This window comes from Dromaius novaehollandiae, chromosome 28, assembly GCF_036370855.1.
Source record: "Dromaius novaehollandiae isolate bDroNov1 chromosome 28, bDroNov1.hap1, whole genome shotgun sequence".
In the NCBI taxonomy this organism is placed as follows: domain Eukaryota; kingdom Metazoa; phylum Chordata; class Aves; order Casuariiformes; family Dromaiidae; genus Dromaius; species Dromaius novaehollandiae.
The window spans coordinates 5429399-5451063 of record NC_088125.1 but is presented as its reverse complement, the minus strand read 5'-3'; the positions used below and the strand labels follow the sequence as shown (position 1 = coordinate 5451063).

Below are 21665 nucleotides of genomic sequence, written 5' to 3'. Positions count from 1 at the left end.
AAGGCAGCTCCCGGAGAACGAAGTAGTGCAGCTCCTGGGCTGCAAGAATGCCCCAAGCCCAGAGGCAGGTGCGAGACAGCTTCTGGCACGCAGCGTTTGAGTATTTAATTAAACCAGTGAAAGCCCGTTAAGTCGGATAAGCTCAGTGCACCGAAATGCCTTGCCGGTAAGCAGGCAGCGCTCCACGTCGCAGCTCCCCCTCCCCACCCAAGGGATCAGGACGAGGGAGCGGCAGGCCTGCACCCGCGGCCCGAGGACACGGGGACCCAGACAGCCTCGGGGAGCAGGGCCAGACGCCACTGAATTATTAACCAGCGCAGAGGCTTGGGAGCATGCAGAGAGGCAATGGATGAATCAAGCCAGGACCTTTTGCAACATCCCAAACTCCTCCTGCTTGCAGGTCTCAGCCCGATTTTATCATGACCTTCTGCACTTTAGCACCGCGAAGCACTGCCTAGCCTGTGACAAACACCTAACTCGCAAAAACCCAATGACTTTGCAGGTGCCCCCCCCCCCCCCCCCCCCAGCCCAAGTCTCCCAGCTATCTGGACCATCTTAGTCACTTGCATTTCGGGTCAAGCCCGTTGCCCCAGGGACAGGAAGGTCTTGCTGGCTATCGCGGGTCCCAGGGGCCTCGGGCTGCAAGTCGATGACTAACGGCGCTATCCCCTCCCCTCCGGAAAGGCGAGGCTGGCCCTGTCTCGCAGCTATCGCCCAGCATGATTTATCCCTCATAAAAAACAAGTGGAAACAGCCAGCGCCAAGGAATTAGCATCAAACCAGCTAAGCTGAAGGCCTGCAGAGAGCATGCCGCCTGACACGCAAGGGGAGCACGGCTGGGGTGGGGGCACAAGTCAGCTGTTTGCGATCCCAGCTCTGCAAGGGGTCGTCTTGCCGGGCAAAGCACGAGAGCAGCGGCGAGTCGGGACTCCCGACGCCTCTCCCTCACTTGCTGCTGGGTATCCACACGCAGACTGGCAACAGAAACCTTCAGGCTGAGCAGAAACCTATTCAAAAGGCTGCACCAGACACAGCTGGATGACAAGACACGCATATGCTCATCCTGGCTAGCGAGTACCTGCAGGGCTCGTGCCCAGTGCAGCCAGAGCCACTGCAAAGGTCTCTCCATAAAGGCACTGACATGTCCCTCTGTCTCACTGGAAAGACAATTTAAGGACCATCTCTCTGCAAGTGGTTCCCCAACCTTTGAAAATCACTGTGCCCCAAAGGCAACAGGCGAGGGGCAGGAACACCGTGCTGGACGCAGGGACCTGCACTAGCGGGCAGAAGCCGTTTCGTGACTTCAGCGCTGGAGGACGGGTGTTTGGGTCTACGAGCACGTTGGAGAGGGGCCTGCCTACCTCCAGCGCTGGCACGAGCAGCCTGTGGTCATCCACTGGTGCGCGGGACGGTCTGCAAGCCGGCATCCCGGCTGCGCTGCTCGGTCGCAAACCTCGCAGCCGGGGCTGCCTCCAGGAGCAGCAGCGCAGCGCCCGGCACCAGGGCTTTCGCGCTCTGCCTAGAACAGGGCAACCGTCCCCCCCTTTGCAAGCTGCCCCAGGGATGCTTGGGGCAAGCGCCAACCACTACTTCCACGTCCCCAGGGCCCTGCTTGGGAACCCAAGCGATGCCCCGGCAGCGCAGGGCTAAGGAAGATCACACTCGCGGGGACGCGTGTCCCTGCCCGGTGCCTGGTGCGGGGGGACCGGCAGCCAGCGAGGGCCACGCTCCGTTTTTAAAATCTCAGTCGCACTGAGTCACGCTCTCTGGAAGGGCTCCCGTCCGCCGCAGCTCCGCTCTGCGCCGTCCCACCGCACTGCTGTCTCTCCCCCACGTCCATCCCGCTTGTGACTAAGGCAGCCGATCCCGTCCTCCGCCCCTTCCTCCGCCACCCCCCAGCCCTGATTCATTAATATCTGACGAGAGGAGAGGGTGGGAGGGAGATGTGCACAGAGCCATGCCTGGGTGAAAAACGCTTTACCAAGGGGATTCGCAAAAATTCCCCAAAAAATCAGATCTTGGCTGGAACCTGCGTAGCTCTGAGTCAGAGTCACAGGACCAGCACGGCGATCCAAGAAGGATGGGAAAAGCAGGCAGCGAGTGCAGCGAAAGCGCCCGGTGGGACAACAGCACAAAGCCGGGACTCGGCCCCCCGGACACAGGACACCGGCCTGTGGCAGCCTCCCCTCCTCTACCCTTCCAGCTCCAGGGTTCTCAACAGGTTTTGGTTTGCAGGATGGTTTGGGACGGCGGTGCAGCTCCTCCCAACAGCAGGCTTCCTCTTCCTCACCGCCTTCCTCCCTCAAGGGTTGCAAAGCGTGGGTCTGGCTGGAAGCAGCCAGCACATTGGCTGCTCTCTTACCAGCGCTCACGCAGGCTTCATTTTCTAGACTTTTTCTAGACTCTATTCTCCCCCGAAGCCTCGGCTCCCGGAGTCACAGGACTCCTGCTCCTCCCTGACGGCTTCCAGCTGCGCTGCAGGAAGCTTCTAGCTTCTCCAGCTGGGAGGAAGCTCACAAACGTGCTATTGAAAGGCCAAATAAAAATTAGAAGAGAAAAAGCCAAAGACAAATCACAGATTTCACATCATTCACTTGTGAGGGCCCACAGCTTCCTCCACACAGCGTTTGTGGCCATCCCCTGTCCCGGGGGGTGGGAACGTCCCTCCTGGCACCAGGTACAACTGACGGCCTGCACCACCGGAGCGGAGCAAAGGCGCTGAGCAAACCGAAGCCGGGCACGACCCCCCTGCCCAGCCAACGCTTGGGCAAAGCCCCCGTCCTGCGGCGGGATGCTCCCGCGGCCCCCGGCCATGCCCAGGTGGGAGCCCGGCACGGCCGGAGCCCGGCACGGCGCGGCGCAGGAGCTGGAGGTGACGCAAGCACTTGCTCTTCTCCTAGGCTGTATTTTTGCAGCTGGAAAGCATTACACTTCTCAAAGGCTTTTGTTTTTCAAATTGCTCCTTTTCTCCCTGCTCGCTCTCCCTCCCCCCCTCCTTTACAGGAATCGGGTTTTTTTATTATTATTATTATTTTCAGCTCTTTCTTGTACCTTCAGCTAAACCTGGATTTCCTCTTGAACTTTCCGTGGAAGCTAACTTAGCAAAGGTCTATTTTTAACCCCTAACATTAACTTGCAGAAACCTCTCCCCATTCGCTGTCGGATTGCTTTGGGGGAGGAAAGCGGTGAACACGGCGGCCTCTCCCTCCCCGCTCGCAGGCCTGCGCTTCCCCCCACGGGAGGCAGGGCACCGAGGAAGAGGGGCTGCAGCCGGCTCCTCGCTGTTCCCCCCAGTGCCCACGGCTCCGGGTGCCCCAGCCCAGCTGCCCCTCCAGGACCCTTCCTGTCCCAGACAGCTGGCGAGGGCAGCAGGAGAGCTGCTTCCCTGGCACCGCACACACAGGGCACCGATTTCACGGCAGAAACAGCCCAGGATACCACAGCCACCGGCAGCAGCCCAGGCGGTGCGGGCAGGCCGGCCGGCGAGCTAATGCTCCTGCCCAGCTCCCATCCGAGAGCCGACTCTTCCTCCTTGCTCAGCCAGTGCCGGGTGTTGCATGCAATTGCAACACGCAAAACTAATGTGCTCTGATTTATCTATTTGCTGGAGCATTTGAAAATGAACTTTCAGAGGGGGCAGAGAGGAGGGAACCGTCAACTTTAAAGGCTCTTCCCGGAAGAAGCTAAGCAACCTCGGCAGGGCCGAAGAGCCGCGGCCGACGCCAGCAGCCCCAGAACAAGCGCTGGCCTGAACTGCAGCCAGCTCGGGGGGCTGCAGAGGGGGGCTTTGCTTTGGGGAGAGGGGCGTGAGAGCGCACCAAACGCTGTCAGCACGCAGGAGGCACCTTGCCCGACACCGCAAGCTGGCCGCTTCAGCAGATGCTGAGACTGACCCTGCACAGATGTTTCCCTGATTCAAGCTTGATCCTAACACAAGTGACCCTGACCAGGCATTTGCTAAAGGCTCTTCCCCAAAATAATCCGCATCACCCCAACCTTGGCTTTTCCTTCTTCCTTTCCATGGTCACACCATGGGTGAAGGACGCTGAAGGAGCCTCTGCAGCCAGCATGCCACGAAGAGCCTGCTAAAGGTGACCTCCCAGGCCCCCCGCTCGTGGTCCCACCAGGTCTTACAAGCCTGCTAGCACACTACAATATTCTCCCCTCTCTAATTCCAGTTTCGATACTGGGTGTATCTTCTGTCCTACTCAAGCAGCTCGGACACGCTGGTGCCACCAGTTTGGCCATGGGAGCTCCTGTGGGAGACGCTCTCTGCTCCCTTAGCAGAGCAGCAGAGCATCTGATCCACCCCACGGGCTCTTTGGGGAACTAGCTCTGCTGACCCAGCACATCAAACTTTCTTCCACATGAATCAGTTGCTGTGCAGTCCACAAATAAATCAGTTGTCGCTGACACAAAAAGGAAGGAAATGCTCAATCTTCTCTCAGACTGACACACAGATTTCAACACGAGCTCAAAGCAACTCGTTTCGAAAGAGGTTAAGACGTGTGCAGCCCAAAGGCTCACCCGACGCGTGCACGCCTGCAGCACGCAGGAGAAACCAGCTGCGAGGTGAGCCCACAGCTTGGAAGTCAGCGCTCTGCCGGCCGCAGTCGCCAAGAAACCAAACCTCTCCACTGCTCCTAGGAGTGAGCCCTCCTCGTGGGGTGCCTGGAGCAGGACACCGCTCAGGAAGGTCCTCGCTCCGCTGGGAAGCCCCTGCGAAGCAGCCGCAAGCCCCACCGCTTCTGACACAAAGCACGGAGCAACTCGCACGACGTCCCCCCCCGCCACCCTCGCTCCAGCGCACGGGACAGGCCAAGGAGCTGAACTGGGCTCTGCTGCGGAAGCGTGTGGGCTGATTTCAGATTAAAAAAATTTATGTTCAAACACGGCTGGTTCTAAAACCAGCTTAAAACTTCTTGCTTTCAAAGCTTTAGAGGCAGCAACTTCCCTCCAGCAGAAAACGGACCTGGTTCAGCCGCAGGGGATGGGACCCCGGACATGAGCGGGGCTCAGCTTGCCCGGCGAGCCGTAGGAGATAAGTAAGTGTCCGGACGAGGCGCCTGGGCTGCAGCGACCAGGCGCAGAGGAAGATGGAGACCACGGAGATCAGAGATCGGCCAGGCCAGGGGAGGCTGTGGCCAACCTGTGGGTGAAGTCCCCCCCCAGCTGGTGCCTGAGCTCCCCGCCGCGCGGCAGCGGGCCCGCGTGCAGGAGAAGAGTCGACGGAAACACGATTTCTAAAGGATAAAATCTTGGAGAAGCTGCAGAATGTTTCAGTTCAAAACCGCCTCCAGAGGAGGAATGAAGGTTTGTCAGGAATGCAGTCCCCAGGGCTTCTCAAATACATCGGTTTCCTACTTTCTTTTTTATATGGAATGATCCATTTGATACATTTACATAATACCATAATCTGGAGGCATTTCTGCCTCTTCCCTCTGTACACACACATCCTCCCCCCGGAGAACAAGACATTCTCTGTAACAACAAAACGCTTTATGGGCACACATTGCTCCTGGGGACAATTTTCCTTAATTAAGAGTAAGTTAACAGGGCATGCACAGAGACAAACTCTGGCCCCGAAGGGCACCTGTGGTCCCAGCAACCGCTGCGAGGGACAGGGACGCCTCGGCCCCACCAGCGGGAACATCCACCCGGCACCTCCCAGCACGCGACCTGCCGGTCCCCGGAGCCACCACCGCCCCTTGGGCCTTCGCACCAACGCGGGCAGTTTATTCCGAAAATGGAAAGTTATTCCAACAGCAGCGGGACAACGAAACCTGGTTTCCTACAAATCCGCCTGGAGGGTGAGCAGCCACGGGTGGATTCTGGATTCTCCGATGTTTAATAGAGGCTGTGCACGTGGCCACCTCCCATCCGGGGAAAGGAGGGTCTAACACAGCCTTTTTCCTTCAACCCAGCTGCCTGTTTTCAGGAACACAGATGTCCTTGGGAGAGGGAGTTGCAATCTCAAAACTTCCCTGTTTCCTTAGAAAACCAAGCTAATAAATAAATAATGAATTTTGGAAAATACTCTCGCAAGCTGTTTAGCTCGGAGCAGAAACGGCGGGGTGGCCGGCGGCCAGGACGCCCGACGAGACGCTCGCGCGGCCCCAGCGCCCAAGCCACGGGCCCGCGCCGGAGCTCCCCCCGGGCCCCTCCGAGCCCCCTCCCGCCGGAGGCGCCGCCTCGGCCTCCGCAGAGTGCGGCCACCGGGCTCTTATCCAGGTGCTGCCGAGCCGCGAGCGGGGCCACCACGAGAGGGAAATTCCAGCAGAGCCATCCAGAGCGGGGCTGTTTTTAAAGGCAGGCTGAGCAGTAGTTATGCTTTCATTACAGCTGTCTGTGCATCACCCTGCTGAAGAGCAGCGAGACCACCTCTCCTTGGAGATGGGGAGAACAGTCGGCCCCTCCGGAGAGGAGCTGCCCCGGGATGGACCCCCAGGTCGGGCACCCAGTGCCTCGTCACCAGCGGCAGAGCGGGGCCAGGCTGGCGGCCCCCCGCCCGGACCTTCCTCCGCCGCGCTCGGCAGACCTCCAGCCTCACATCAGCGCAGCCCCACCGCGGCGGGGCCCGAAGCCGGGGCTCAGCTCCCTCCTCGCCACGCACCGACTCCGAGCCCAAGGGTGGGCAAACACAGGGATCGCGGGGACAACCCGGCCTGAGCTACCGCAACAGCGGTCTCAGTGCCTCAGCTTCTCCGTCTCTGTGGCAAGCACAGCATCGCAGCCGCATCCTAGGGCAGATGGTCGGGGGCCGCACACGCTTCCCAGTCCTGACGTGGCCTCGATGTCCCTAGGGGAGAGGCCCAGGTGGCACCTTGGAGACGGGTCCTGCTGCGCAATTCCCGCCTTGTCCCCTGCCCCTGTCTCCTCCTCCGGGGCCTCAGCCCCGCGGCTCCCAGCGAAGCCTGGCCACGCCCCCCCCCCCCCCCCCCCCCCCCGAGCTGCGTGGAGGACAGCCAACGAACTGCTAATTGCTCTTCCTTAATGAGGCACTTCCAGCAGCAGGAACATGGGGCAGGGCCGACCAGGTCGTTGGGATGGCTTTTCTCTGGGAGGGGAGTCCGACAAGACTAAGGGGGAGCAAGGCCTGGGGCAGGGCGAGGCCAGCACAGCAGCCGTCAGCCCTGGCAGCCGCTGGCAGGGACGAACACGCTCCCTTCCCTTGGAAAAGCCAAACCTGTCTCCGCGCACAAGGGCACCCCGTTGCCGCAGAAGTTAATTCCACCCTGTTATTTCCGACCCGGCCGCCGCCGCGGGGAAGGGACCGCGCGGGGACAAGGGCAGGCCGGCTGCTCCCCGCCGCCGGTGCAGAGACCCCGGCCGCGGCCAGGCCCTCGCCGGGACAGAGCAGGCCGGCAGCTTCCCCTCCGCTCCCCAGCACGAGGCTTCGACAGCTAACGGGGCCGTCGTTCCCCTCCCGAGACCAAGGCTCTGTGTGACCTGAAGGACTTTTGCTTCCTTCTCCTTCCTTTTTTCCCCTCTGTACAATAAGAGCTTAACAGAGCGCGAGCTGCCCCCCACCAGGGAAGGGCCGGAGCCGGCCGAGCACGGGCAGCTGCTCCCCGGCCCGGACGGGGAAGCTCCTTCCCTGCTCGGCCACGCTGACACCGGGGACCCGCGCGGCAGCACGGAGCAGCGGAGGAAGGGAGTGCCGGAGCCGGCAAAGCCCTGCAGAAGCCCTGGCGTTTGGGGGAAAACGCAGGCAAAGCCGGCCGGCTGCCTGAGCGCAGGGCCTGTGCCTGCACGGGACCCCGGCCGCCCCGGGGCACGTCCCGGCCATCCCGGCCCCGCAGGCGTCCCTCGACCAGCACCGGGGAGTGACGCAGCGGCGCGTGGGCTGAGCACGCCGGCCCGGACCCGGCGGCAGGTGAAGCAGGAAGAGGAAAAAACGCATCCTGCGCTCTTAGGAGTCGCTGGTGTGAGAACAGTCAAACGGTTAAACGAAAAGAAAGGAATCAGCAGATGAAATTACCAATCATCCTGCTCTCCTGCCAAGTGAGTTCACATCAGAGCCTCTTTCTTGGCTAGGATGAGGCAGCAAGGAAGAAAAATAGCTTTCCATGCAAAGTGGGGAAAGAAATGTACTTGGATTTCTCTGCAGACCAACATCTCCTGAAATCAATTTGTCCCAAACCCTACAGCTTTTCTGCTTGCTGGCAGCAGAACAGGTCATTATGTGCAACGGGGCTGAAATGGAGTCAAGGAAAACAGCCTCCTAGACAGGCTTGTTTAGATAGATGCTGCCCAGGAAGGTATTTTAATAATGGCCAGATTGCTATCGTTTAAGGTTTATAATGCACTCGGGATCACGCATCATGGTATTTCAAACCCCTTCCTGGGGGCTTGTTTTATAAAAGAAAAAAGGAAAACAACAAACCTTAAAACAAGAAATAATAAATCAAGAAGCCTCTGCAGCCCTTTCCCAGAATCCCTGGCAACGTCCCCCCAAGGAGCCGACGTGCCAGCACACTCCGCCAGGCCACCAGCCCCGGCTGCCACCAGCCCCGGCTGCTTCCCCTCCCGGTGCCGGGGGCACCAGCAGATCTGCAGCTACGGACCTCATCGCTGCCCCGGCAATTCTCCTTCCCCTGAGGAAAAGTGCTCCGAGGCCCTTCCAAATGCTGTCTTAAGAAGAAAAACAAAACCCCAGATACCTAAAGCCCCGGGGCCATGAGTTAAGCGTACTGACACCAGCAATCTGCTGGCACAAAACATGCGGTCAGGGAAACGAGCACTGGAGCTGCAGAGTCACCGGCTGCGCCCGTGCAAAAGTCACGAGTTGTCCCGGAAAGGGGAAAAAAAAGGGGGGGGGGGAGGAGCAGGGAAGGGGAGAATCACCATGAGATCCCTTGAGAAACTCAGCTTTTAGGTCTCCTGACACATGTTTTCGAGTATTTTTCCATAGCAAAGGCAAAGCAATCTTCCCTTTTCTTGAAAGCTGAGCTGCGCTTGATCACATCCCTGCGAGCTGACACAACGCTCACAATAAAAGCCTCAAAGGCTGGGAGGCTGCTGCTTTTGGGTCAAATTGCTGCCAATTAACACTGTCCTTTTGCTTTTAAGGACTGCTCCTAACAGAACTGCCCTGTCTTGATCCTAATCTCACCCATCGGAGCACTTTGCACAAGCACAGGGAGGGATTATAACATTCTTGTTTTACCTGCGAAGAACTGAGGCGCAAATTTGATTTAAGGCCACACACATCTGCCCGCAGACCTGAACCCTGTTCCCTTCATCCCTTCCGCGTCCCAGCCCCTACGGCAGCGGCAGATGCAGCGAAAGCAGCTGCAAGCGCCCAGCAGGCTCTGCAGAAGGTGTCCGAGCGCTGAGGATGGGGACGTCGGAGGCAGACGGCTCTGAACAGAGGGGAGGCACAAATAGCAGCAGCAGCAGCAGAGTTATCATCAGGATAACCACTGTTATCCAGTGCCCGCGTCTTCCCACCCCGGAGCTAAGGCTGCAAATCAGCAACAAGGGGCAGGAGCTGTGCAGTCCCGTCTCTTCCGACGGCAGGGTCGGCTTTGCCCCGCGGGATGCAGAGGAGCCCCCGGACTGAGAGCCCCCATCCTCCCCGCGCTGCCTCCTGTGTTGGCACCGCTCGGACCCTCCTGCTCCACAACCAGCAGAGCTGCCGAGATGGTCGTGTTTGCGAGCAGGCGAGGCCAAAGCTGAGGCCGCTCTATTGCAAATAAATAATCTGCAACTGCCTTTGCCAGGACGCAGAAGCACAGCTTGTGCCTAAGGAATGTCGAGGCAAGCATTAGCCTAGGAGCGGGAAGCCAGGAGCACAGAGAGAGCATTAATTATAAAGCCCTCCAAAGCCAGCCTGCCGCTAAACTGGGAGTTTAGCAGCATAAAAACCTGAAAGCAGATTGTTTTTGTTTTGTTTTGCTTTGAAATTCTTTGGAAACTCAACTCCAGACAAACAAGAACATTGTCTCGGCAAACACGTGAAGGTTGGAATCTGCTGGAGGAACCCCACGGGATCGGGACGTCGGGAGGGCCAGGGATTAGCCGCGGAACAAGGTGGCCCTGTTCAGGTGGCACCTGCTGCCCGCCCAGCCGCAAAGCAAAGGGCCGGGGCGGCTCGCGAGCTCCCCAGCGCCGGCCAGGCTTTGCTCTGGAATGAAATCACCAGAGTCCATGATCGCAAGGGGAACTGACCCCGAGGAGCAGGCTGCAGACAGGGTTCGGAAAGAGCCGCCGAGCCCCATGCAAACAGCTCGTAGCCTGCACCACGCTCACACCAAGGCGGCATGAGCAGCACCGGCCACAGAAGGGGGCTGGAGACAGCAGCGAAGAAAACTAGTGGCAAATGAAGGGACTGAAGCGAGATCTCCTGCATCCCAGCAAGGTGCCGTTCTGCTGCCCCATCCTTCCTCGCCCTTGGAGCACCGCAGAGCCCAGACAGAAGCGGGAACGCCACTCTGCAGCTCCGAGCCGTGTCTGCACCGACGCAGCCCCTGCAGGACCTGCCGCTTCAGGAGATGCTCCTAAGCTGGGAGGCAAGCAGGGAACAAGCAGGGAACAAGCAGGTTGCATGGGGGAACTCGCTCCACACCGCTCCATTTTAGGCGGCGAGCTCAACTCCAGGAAAATCAGCAGCCAGACCAGACACTGGCTTGACTGTTTAAATGGAGGAGGAAAACCTCTCCAAGCTGTGGAAAGCAGCTCTTCCCCTGCACACACAAACACACACTCTCCTTTTTGTCCTCGAATGTGAGCAGATATTCGATGCCTGCCAGGACTTTCCCTGATTAGAAACAGAACTGGAATTTTCACACACAGTGGAGAAAAGAGAGAGAAAATGGAAAGGGAGGAAAGAAGCAGCAAGTTCCCTCTTCTTGCAGCTTCATATTCACAGGAAGGATAAACTCGTCCTTGCACAGCTCCTGCATCACTCAGACAAGTGACTCATGCCCTGTTCCTGGCTCAGACAAAACTGGGGGAGGGAAGTGGAGAGGAAGGACCCCTGGCACACGCTGCAAATGCAGCAAGAGAAGAGGGTTGCGAAAGCCCCTGCTCAGCCGCAGCAAATTGTTGCTATCCCCAACACTCCCATGGTGGCTTCGGGGACGGAGCCCCAGCAACGCAGCAGCTGATGGGGAAACACGCCTGGACGAGGACCTGGGGCACCGGCAGGTCCCTCATGGCACCACTCAAGGAGAGCTTGGGAGGCTGGAGGTCACTAAGCCAACAGGCTCTGACAGCAGGAGAAACGCAGGGAACAAGCGGATCTGTACCCAAGGCTTCTGCTGGAATACAGGGTTCAGCAGTGCAAGAAACAGGGGAATGGCAGAGCTTCGGAGTGCAGCGGGTCTTGCCAAGCTCTGCTAATAGCATTCGTTTAACACCTCTCCCACAACACAAGTGACACTAATCTCTCAGCAGGAATGAAGAGGGGGAAAAAAGGCACGAAAGCACAGTTCCTATCAGGACCGGACTGTGACATGTCACCATTCCAGACCTGCCGGTGACAGCTGGGGGCTGGCAATTTTCAACCCTTGAGCATCAGTCTTTCCCCATCAGATGCCAACTCCAGCCACATTAGCAGCAGGCACTGGGGAAGGCTGGCTCCTGCTGTTTGGAAACAACTGCCATAAAGATGCAAATAAAGAAAGAAATCACTAAGTGGATTCACAGGTCTCTCTTACTGTCCTGAAAGACAGGAGCAGGGGAATGACATTATCGCCTCATCAGAACCCCTGGTATTGGACTCAGGGTTGGAAAACCCATTTCTCAAATTTGTTTGTATTTATGAACAAACCTTGTTCTTTGACAGCTTTTCCCTGCAGGTTGGAAGCCCCGAACAGGCCAGGCAAGCCTGCCCGTAGTGCAGACGCAGCCTCAGCCCCAGCCGCTCTCAGTGTCCAGGCACATCTCACGATACCCACTGCACGCTTTCTGGGCCCTGCGCGCTGGCACCTTGCAACTGCCTGGAAAATAGCCTTCCGCCACTGTGCAACCTCCAGGAAACCCCTGCCCTCACCTCGGTGCTTTAAACAAACCCCTTCGGCTGCACACTTGTAACTGAGAAGGAACACAGCTTCCCAGGGTCTAATACCAGCAGAAACGCAGCGTAACGACGTTAGGATCATCTTCGGAAACGACACTAAAAAAGCAACCCTCAAACCAGCTTGGGGCAGCCCCGTTTCCAGCCCTTCTGCACCACAGACCATGACAAATGACGCACAGCGGCCACCGCCGAGCTGCTCTCGCAGCTGTAGCTCTTTGCCACTGTGTCTGCAGGGAAGACAGAGCCGGCAGCTCCGATCGCTGCCGGATGCCCCGTCTGCACCTTCCCGGCACTCGGAGGTTATCGGGGAAGTTAATGGAGGTCATACATCAAACATTCCCTTGGGCAAGAAGGAAGATCTCCTGGGAGATGCACAAAAGTGGCATCCTTGCTCCTCCCAAGGCGCTTCGGTTTTTTATTGCTAATGCAACATTTCTAGACAACACACAGGTCTTTCCAGGCAGCCCACATCCGCCGCAGCACAATTCGCAGCTGGGAGGGCAGAGAAGACTGCGAACGACACGACCACACAACAAGCCCAGGAGTCAGAGCCAAAACTCAGAAACAAAGTGTCCCATTTCTTGCTCATTCTCTCTTCCTCCAGTCCCCTCCTCTAGATCCACCTCCTCTAGACCCAGCATTTCTGCTCAAGGCAAAGCAGATGAGATGGTAGCTGTCTGCACACGTCCAGCAGCGGTGGGACAGCGCGGAGGAACTGCCAGCACACTTTTCCTCTGCAAACAGGACCGTTCCCTTCATCCCAGGACAGAGACAGGTGTTTTCCAATCCAGATGAGCTGAATTCCCCCCTTCCCACCCTGAGCTGTCACAACAGATCAGGAAGCCCAGCCGTGCGAGGCACCCTTTCTTGTTTGGACTTTAACACAGTCCTGTTACGAGCTCCCTTCCCTGCTTGACCATAATTATAAGGTCATGTCTCAAAAGATTAACTTCCTGGAGCTAGAACAGCTGAGAAAATTGCCCCAAAAAGCCTGCCAGGCAGAAGATCTCATGCGGGCGTCTGGGAAGGGCAGCACAGTTAGTGCTCTGGGTCCTGATCTGCACTGTCACCCAACCACCACATGTTCTTGGTCAAAGCAACCTCTCCCGAGTCTCGGTCCCACCTCTGATCTGCCGAGGACTTCCTGGTTTCCAGGATAAGGGAATCGCAGGAGCCGACTGCTCAAAGGAGCAACCGCCATCTCGCCGAACCACAGCTGGGAGGGAACCGAAGCCAGAACCGAACCATTAGGAGGGATCCACTGAGCTGTTCCAGGACACGGAAACATCTCGACAGCCAAGGGAGATGTCTCGGCTTCAACCGCTGCCTCCGAGGACAGTGCGGGTGCACCTCGGAGCAAGCTGCAGCGAAGCCACCTGGATTCAAGAGCACAATTACAGTATCTATGGCTGCCAGCACCTCTAACCTTGCGCAGTCTAAAGGCAAGTAAAAGCACCCAAGAAAGTCTCAGGACCGTGGATTTTCGCAGTGTGGAGATCTGGATAAATCAGAGAGCTGAAGAAAGGCACAGAGGTTAACTTTAGAAACACCCCAAAACCTCCCATCTGAAGCTCAACTGAGTTGACAAACTCTGCCCAGGAAAGTGAGAGGCCGAGGGGACTGCTACTGCTCCCGCTTTTGCCAAGATGGGCGGATAATGCAGTTTCCCACAAGACTGTACCCAACACGGGCTGTTTGGGAGCTCTGGGGTAGCAGCGGGCCTCATCCCCGCGTTCCCCGTGGAGGGTCCCGGCATGGCCCGAGCTGGGGCACACAGCAGCAGCCCTGCCGGCGAGGGGCTGCTCAGCCCTTCCCACGGGCAGGACGGCGGAGGCACCTGGCTCACCCTTGCCAGCTTATCACATCGAGTCTGCGGGGAGATCCGTCAGGTATTTATTTTCCCTGGTGAGGTAAGCTCTTCCCCGAGGGATCCAACCCGGATCACCAGGGAGTCTACGCCAGAACAACAAATTGAGCAGAGACAGCACAGACCGGAGGTGGGCCCCAGCCTTCGACCATCTTTCCCCTGGACCCAGTGGCTGCCCACCCGTGGCTCGTGGATCACCATCCACCAGCTAGGGCCTTGGTTGCCGCTCATAGCTGCAGGAAATTAAAGCACTAAAACGGAGCTCGAGTGGAAGAGGCACATAGACCAGAACACTGGCATCGGACCAAAGTAGGGGACAGAAGGCCCCAAACTGAACTTGAGGGTGCCTTAAAACAGGAGGCAGAAAGAAAGAACATGTAAAACAGAGCTTCTTAAACCATCAAGGGGGGAAAACAGAAAGCAGAGTCTAGCCCTGTCCTGCCTAATTTCAGGCTATCGCCTCCAAGAGCAATGAGGCCTCTCCCTAAAAATACACATTGCCCTAAAAATACACAGTGCAAGCTTAAATTAACCAAACTGCACACGCCCTTAGCACAGCACTGCAGCTGGAGCTTGCTGAACCCCAGCCTGTCCAGATCTGCAGGACGGGAAGGTTCAGAAGGTCTCCGTCGGCCTGTTCGCTCGCGCCCTACGCTTCAGTCAGGATTTCAGCTGCTTTTCCCCTTCACAGCCAGGTTACTGCGCCTTCTCCAGAGGTATTCCCACTGGCAGAGGCATGTCCCTCCCCTCAGTAATCCACTAGGGATTTTTATTCATTTGCAAAGATCAATCCATACACGTTCATCTCGTTTGCTACATTAGATATTGTTCATTGCACAAATGCACCCTCATATCCATGAGGGGGGGGATTCCTACGGCATGAGGCACTGCACAAAGCAAAAGACAGTCTCCATCTGAAAGCACTCCTCATTTCGAGAGGCAAAAGACAACAAGAGGATGGCAACAGGGAAACTGAGGGCTGCAAAACCTGATGGCGATGTACTGAAGATAGTAGATATCCAAATCCCACCTTAAGTGGCTTGGCCTGTGATTGCAAAGGATAAAAATCAGTGATAGTAAAACCCTGAGGAGCAGTTTCCCACATCCTGGCTGTACATCTATGGCACTGAACCACCTCCTCTCTCGGACCATAGCTGCTTTTCTCATTCTACCTGTTCTGCACAGTGCGTACGCTAGAGCACAGGAGAGAGGGCCTCAAGCCCACAGCCTTCTGCTTCGATCCTTTGACAGGCAGAGGCTCTCAGGAGAGCAACGCAGGGGCAGGCACGCACCAAGTCCTCTCCTGCGCGTTTCCCAGCAAGGGCCTGAGTCAAAGTACACTGAAACCCCAGCAAATAATTTTCTTTCCCTTTTCTGAGTGCTGAACTGGGCCAGCAAGCCCAAACAGGAGACTATGCTGTAACCACACTCGATACAGCCAGGGAGACACAAACAGAATGAAACCACCATCTGCTACTTACTGCTGGTGACTCATTTGGCCTCCTGACGGGAGGCACTTTTTGGTTGGGATTTTGTTCTCAATCACTACTTACGGGTGGGGAACCAAAGCCTATTTCAGCAAGAGGAACACAGGGCTAAAGTCAAGAGAGAAGACAGTGACGAGAGTTCTCCCCCACCCCACTACACAGGTATTATCTCTGCTCCTCACTGTATCATTTTTCCTGAAATACATACCCAAAGAAACCACGAGACTTGCTAGAAATAATAAGAGGGATGGAAAAGGAAGGCCAAAAGCTAAAACTAGATCAAGGAAGAAAAGTCTGTGCTGAAGCTCTAGGTACCTGCCTCCGTGGAAAACTACCTCCCACCAAGACACACCCTTGCTTCAGCCACCTCCAGCTCAGCCGCCAAAAGACATACGGGACTGGGGAAGCAGGGACGGCGCTTCAGAGGGGAGCAGGCACTCACGGTGTAGGCTGAGGGAGATGTTGATGGAGCGCTCTTCCACAAAGCCCTTGAGGTTGGGGATCTTGGCACACTTGAGGATGGTCTGGGAGGCACTGTCGCCCACGTGAACCCAGCACACGGTGTCTTCAATGTAGTTAAAGTCCATGGCTGTGGTCTGCTTGGCACTGGTGGGGGTGATGTTGGGCACAGGGGCTCCACTCAGGTAGGTGGCCAGGATGTTCTGGGAGTTGGCAATGAGCAGCACAGGAGGGCGATCCACCGGCTCTGAGAGGGAAAGGAGGGCAAGAAGGGTGGTCATGACGGGAGCTAAAGCCTACAGCCTGGCCCTTTTGCTCTTGCAAAAACAAGATGGTGATACGCAGCCCAACACATGCAAAAGAACATGGTAGCACAGGATAGTACTTGGGAGACTGCCTTAAACGAAGAGCTGCGAGGTGGGGGTACGCAGATAGCAGGAGGTCACATTTTCCAGAGCTGCCCTAAAGCAACATTTCTGTAGTCAAAGAACTTACCATTCTTGGCTTTGCAGGATCTGTTATCAGGCTGCAAGAGGTAACCTTCAACACAGCTGCATGTGTAGGAACCCTCCGTGTTGGTGCATGTCTGGCTGCAGGTCCCATAGACTGTGCATTCATCAAAGTCTGGAGAAGAAGGCAAGAAAGTAACACTTGGGCCAGCAAACACCTCTCTCCTTAACTGACTCGCGAGTGAATAGAGACTACCCCTGTTTTCCAGGGCAGGGCTGCAAGGAAAGATGAGTTCTCCAGACACCTACGGAGACCCTCAGAAGCCATGGTGACAGCACCACGACTCCAGCAGAACACCTGGAGAACGTCACCTTGCAACACCTACGGACAGCCCTCAACTTTCTGCTCATGCATCAACAGAAAGGAAGCAAAAGGAAAATACCTTCTTCACAGCTGAGCCATTTGAAGGCCTAATTATTCACTGCCCCTTCCCCCACTCTGGAAAACCTGCACCTAAATTTCTAGTTTGAATTTCTCTAATCTTCAGCTTCCAAACCCCTGGCTTGCATGCTGCTCTTTCTTCTATTAGATGAAAGAGCTGCCTCCATCAGAAAGCTCTTACCCCCAGAGGTGCATGTAAGAGCGGATAAAGTCCCCTTTCACCTCTTCTCGGATAAATGAAAGAGACTGAGCTGCTTAAATCTCTCACTTGAAGGCCTGTTTCAAGACACCGCATCGATCCAATCACTCCTTTCTGTCCCCTCTCCTATTTTCCAGTGTTGTTTTAGCAGCACGGACATCAGGAGTACGAACAAGCCCAGCGATGGCCCCTTTGCCACTGTACGCAAAGACAAAGCCACCTCCTTACTCTGTCCCAGTATTTTGCAATGGGGCCTTCAAGGACTGCACTCCCCTAACGGCACCGCAGACGGAGGGTCAGAGTCCCATCCCCTGCCAATCCCTTGTATTCGCCTCTGCAGATCAAGGAATGCTGCATCCCTTAAGGAGCCCCAAATCCACATTGCCAAGCCCCCACCATTGCTGCCGAGACAGCAGCATTGGCCGTGGCCCAGAGGAGCCACGAGTGCCATGCCGGCTGCGATGCACCTGCCCTCGCCCCGTACCAACCTTTGCAGCTCCTCCGGTCCTCGGCCAGCTGGAAGGAGTTGTTGCAGTAGCAGGCAGGTCCGCTCAGCGTGGGCACGCAGTGGTGCTGGCAGGCCAGGGCCGTGCAATTTGCCAACTGCTCTGCAGAGACAGGAGATGAAGGGAGACATGACCTCACCGGTGTGCAAGCACACAGAGCTATCCAGGGTAGAGATGGATGTGCGTGGTGATGCTGGCGAGGGTGACACCCCAGCCAGGCTCTGCTGGGGTGTCTGAGCTGCTCCACTCCCGTGACGCCCTTGCTCTCAGACAGGCTGAGGAGGAATTCCCTCATGGCTTTGGAGAGAGATCTTCGACAGAGGGAGGGGATGGCGGGGGTGAGGCCATAATAAATATGCCACTGCTCCCAAGAGGAGATGGGATCAGGAGAGTCCAAGCTGTTCTCCAAAGCTACTGATGTTCTGTCATTTCCCAATGGGAGTCCATTGCACACCAGAGCCAGATGAAATCCCAGCTGCCTCGTGCAGGAGAGCAGGGAGGACTAGGCTTCGGGCTGGAAGCTCTGGTGCGTCTCAGGAGCGGACACGACATCCCCAAGAGACCAGGGACGCTCTGGGATGAGCTCAGCTGCGGTGTCCTCCTTGCAGCAACCTCCCTCTAACCACCTCTGCGGAGAGCCTGGCTGCCACGGCTCATTCCCAGCGGAGACAAGTTAGGGCACGGGCGCAAGAAGAGGATGATGGTATTGGAGATCCCCAAGCTCCTTAAATTGCTTATGTCCCCACTCCAAAAGGCAGCAGCACCCCCAAGTGCCAAGGGCAGGAGGCCCAGGGGCCCACGCCTGCAGGCGAGACGCAGCCACCCAGCTCGCAGCTTCTTGCGGCTTCATCCCCACTAGCGGCTGCAATAAACTCTAGCGGAGCTGCCACCGGCCTGCTGCTGCCACTGCACAGAGGCGGCTGGGGCTGCCGGGATGCCTCGACAGCCAGCAGTGCCCTGCTGCCCCAGGGCGCAACAGCCTCCCCAACCTTGTCAAGGTCGTTTAGCGACAGGCCTCGTTAGGCCGCTGGCGGGGGGGAGCGGCGGGGCTGCGAGCACGTGGGTCTACCTGGGAGCGCAGAGGGGGGACGGGGGACCCCAAAAGCCACCGGGCAGATGTACGACCGTCCTGGCTGCCCAGGGAGGCGGCTGCAGCCCTGGCAGCAGGCGCGGGGCTGCACCCGGGCTTCCGCGGCAGGAGGGACGCTCCTCGCGCCAGACCGACGTACGTCAGCCCACAAAGGCCTCTTTGTTAGGGGGGTTTTGTTTTTTGTTGGGTTTTATTTTCTCCCGGCCTCTCCTCCGTCTGCCCGGCCCAGTCGCTTCAGAGCTCAGCGCGCAGAGGGCAACGAACCCGGGTCCGGCAAATCTGCTTGCAGAGGGGACAATTCCCATGCGGGAGCACCTGCCGCAGGCCAACGGCCAGCTGCCCTGGGCCCATCCGCACGGCCCCGGCAGCGGGGCTCCCTCGGAGCCCGCCGAGCGCGCGCGGGGGACCGCTGGCAGAGGCCCCGGCTGGCGAGCCTCCGCTCGCCGGCCTCCCTGCCGCGGCCGTACCTCCCTGCGGGACAGGGAGCGCCGAAGCAGATGGCCCTCTCCGGCCGCGGGCACGATCCGTGCGGGGATCACCCGGCACCCGAGCCTGCTGCGGTGGCACTTCGTTCGCTGGCGACTCGTGAGGGGGGAGAGCGATCTTCCCCCTCTGCCAAAACAGTATACGGAGAGCTGAAAAGCCTGACTGAAAATCCCGCTTCTCGCATGTATAACAGTTTAATAAGCCAAGCAGGGGCCAGCTGACTTGTTTACGAGGTTTATCAGCTTTGGCAGGCCCAGCTATTCATTGCAGATTCTTATCTCTTTGCTAAAGCACTGCATGCATCCCAGAAAAAAGGAAAACCCTCCGGGAACGTAGGGTCCTGCCAGGGGAAGGCGGGAAGGCAGCAGAGGGAGCTTCAGCAAAGACTCCAACCGCGCTTCCATCTCCTACGGCTTTTACGAGGACGGCAGAGGTGCCCCAGCTCCGCTGATCGGGAGCAGATCTCTGCAGCTCTGCTGGGCGGTTCCTGCAGGACCGGCCGCCTGGGCCCTGCAGAGGAAGCTCAGCCCCGCTCACCAGCAGAGCCCTGCGGGCAGAGGCCGGGCGCAAAGGGCAGCAGGGAGCGGGACGGGAGGTGCGATCACCCAGCAGGCCGGAGCACGACCAGCGGCAGAACCTGGGGCTTCCAGTCCGGGCGTGAATAGCTCCACACCCTGTTATCGGATGCGCAACGGCAACCACGCTGTTACCTCGATAGCACCATCCGCCTCCACCCTCAGAGAGGCCGAGCACCGGCTCATTAGCCAGCACCCCGAAGGAGACCGTTCCCAACACGCCCGGCCGGAGGTGTAACGCAGGCTGTCACGCAGCGTTAAGCAGAGGCAGCTCCAAGATGCATCCGCTGCTCCTGCCAGGCCCTCACCCATCCCGTGGGCTTGCGAGACGCACGGAGCATCCCGGCACGCATCCCAACGTGGGGCTGGCGCTGCCGGAGACCTGTGCTGCTCGGGGATGAGCGCCCCAGACAGCACAGGGCAGCGGGACGTGGGGCTGGCGCTGCCGAAGACGAGCGCCCCGGAGGGCACAGGGCTGCTCCATCCCTTCCACGCCGCTCAGCTCCCCGCACCTCCACCATCCGCCCTCAACCACCTGCTCAGACCAAGGCTCCACAAGAACATGCTGGATGCATGCAGCACTCAGAGCCAAAAAACAGTAAGCAACAGGCACATGTTTCTCACTTCGTGCTTTGTCCGATTAGGGCCTTTAGAGTCCGGATAATCCTGCTTCAAGCTGGATTAACAGCCCGTCTCCCTAAGCCTCAGGTGGAGGTGGGTGTAGGGCTCCCCAGCTGCTGCAAGGAAATGCCTCCCTGGGGTGGTGCCCTCCAGCTCCCCCTCCTCCGGCCTGCGAGCGTGGAGACCTTGGCATCCGCACAAACGCCAGCAAGGACTTAAGTCTGCAACATGCCCAAGCCTGCAGGCAGCAGTCGTCCCGAGAAAGGACCTGCCCACACCCAGCCCTCACCTCCCGCACACAGGTTGAGCGCTGCCCAGCCGCGAGCGGGCCGGAGCACCCGTCCCAGCCGGGAAGCAGCAGGTTCCAGCAGCGGAGCAGAGGGAGCTGCTCCAGCCAGGGCATCCCAAGCCTGGATTCAGGCTCAAGCGGAGGGAAAGTTCCGCGTGGCAGGAGCCCTCTGCCCCAGGGCAAAAAAAGTCTGGGGAGAAGAGCATGTCGCTCGCCCCGAGCAGAGACTCGGCTCCAGGGGTCAACCCAGGACACATTTCTGAGCAACTAATCTGTGCGCCCGGGAGCCAACGTACAGTGATTGAGGGAGAGGTTCCCAGCAGGATTAGCAACGAGGGACAGGGCAGGAGCAGGGCCAGAGCTCCTACAGAGGGAAAAAGATACTGCCCTCTCTTACCTGAACCAGAATCCAAACCCACCAAGCTTTTAACCCAGGAGACGATGCAGCTTTTTAACGGCCTGCTGGCTCAGGAGCGATGGACATTCATTCCACTTGCCCACACTGACTTCCTTCAGGAGTGCACAAGTGCGCCGGCACCAGCGCAAAGCAGTTAAAGCATCGGTGCGATGCACCTGGGCTTGCACATGACTCACTCCATACAAGCAGACACAGGGAAAAGCCTCGCAATTCCTACCGTGGCTGGGGAAGAAAAGGGCCCGAGGGCCACTTTGTAACACAGCCCAACCCACAAATCCTCCCCGTCCACAGAGGCTCAGCGGGCAACAGATTCTTGCTATTCCCCAGACACCTACCCCGACAGTGCGGCCCCTCGTCCGAGCCATCAAAGCAGTCGTGGAGCCCGTTGCACAGTTTGCTCATGTGTATGCAGAGCTCTGTGCCCAGGCAGTTGTGCTCGTTGGGCTGGCATCGCGACACCTTGCTCTGAGGACCTGCAAAGACAGCAAAATGCAGAACTGTCACCCCAAAGGAGAGCATATGAGCTCAGCAAGACCCATCCACCTGGTGCAAACACCCAAAGCCTCCACAGAACCTGTGGTGCCTCCAGGTTGCTCCGCCAAGACTCGCCTGCAAGCTGTCCCCCACCCGACCTCATCTGTATAGCAAGGCTTCAGATAAAAATTCTTCAAGATGTGACAGGTTCCCGGGAACCCCACATTCCCTAGGACGTTCGTGGGATCGCTTGCTGCAGTGGCTGACTGCAGGCAAGA

The 21665-nt window shown here is 58.0% G+C and overlaps 1 protein-coding gene across 4 annotated transcripts in view; it reads right to left on the bottom strand.

Moving 5' to 3' along the window:
* LRP1 (LDL receptor related protein 1) overlaps positions 1 to 21665 on the bottom strand; it is a 95459-nt gene that overhangs the window by 48924 nt on the left and 24870 nt on the right. For all 4 annotated transcript variants that reach the window (XM_064498438.1, XM_064498435.1, XM_064498436.1 and 1 more), the window contains 4 exons: positions 21249 to 21386; positions 17417 to 17536; positions 16334 to 16462; positions 15822 to 16085 (listed from right to left, as the gene is read on the bottom strand). In XM_064498438.1, coding sequence (XP_064354508.1) covers positions 15822 to 16085; positions 16334 to 16462; positions 17417 to 17536; positions 21249 to 21386 — 651 coding nt within the window. The remainder of the gene's footprint in view (positions 1 to 15821; positions 16086 to 16333; positions 16463 to 17416; positions 17537 to 21248; positions 21387 to 21665) is intronic.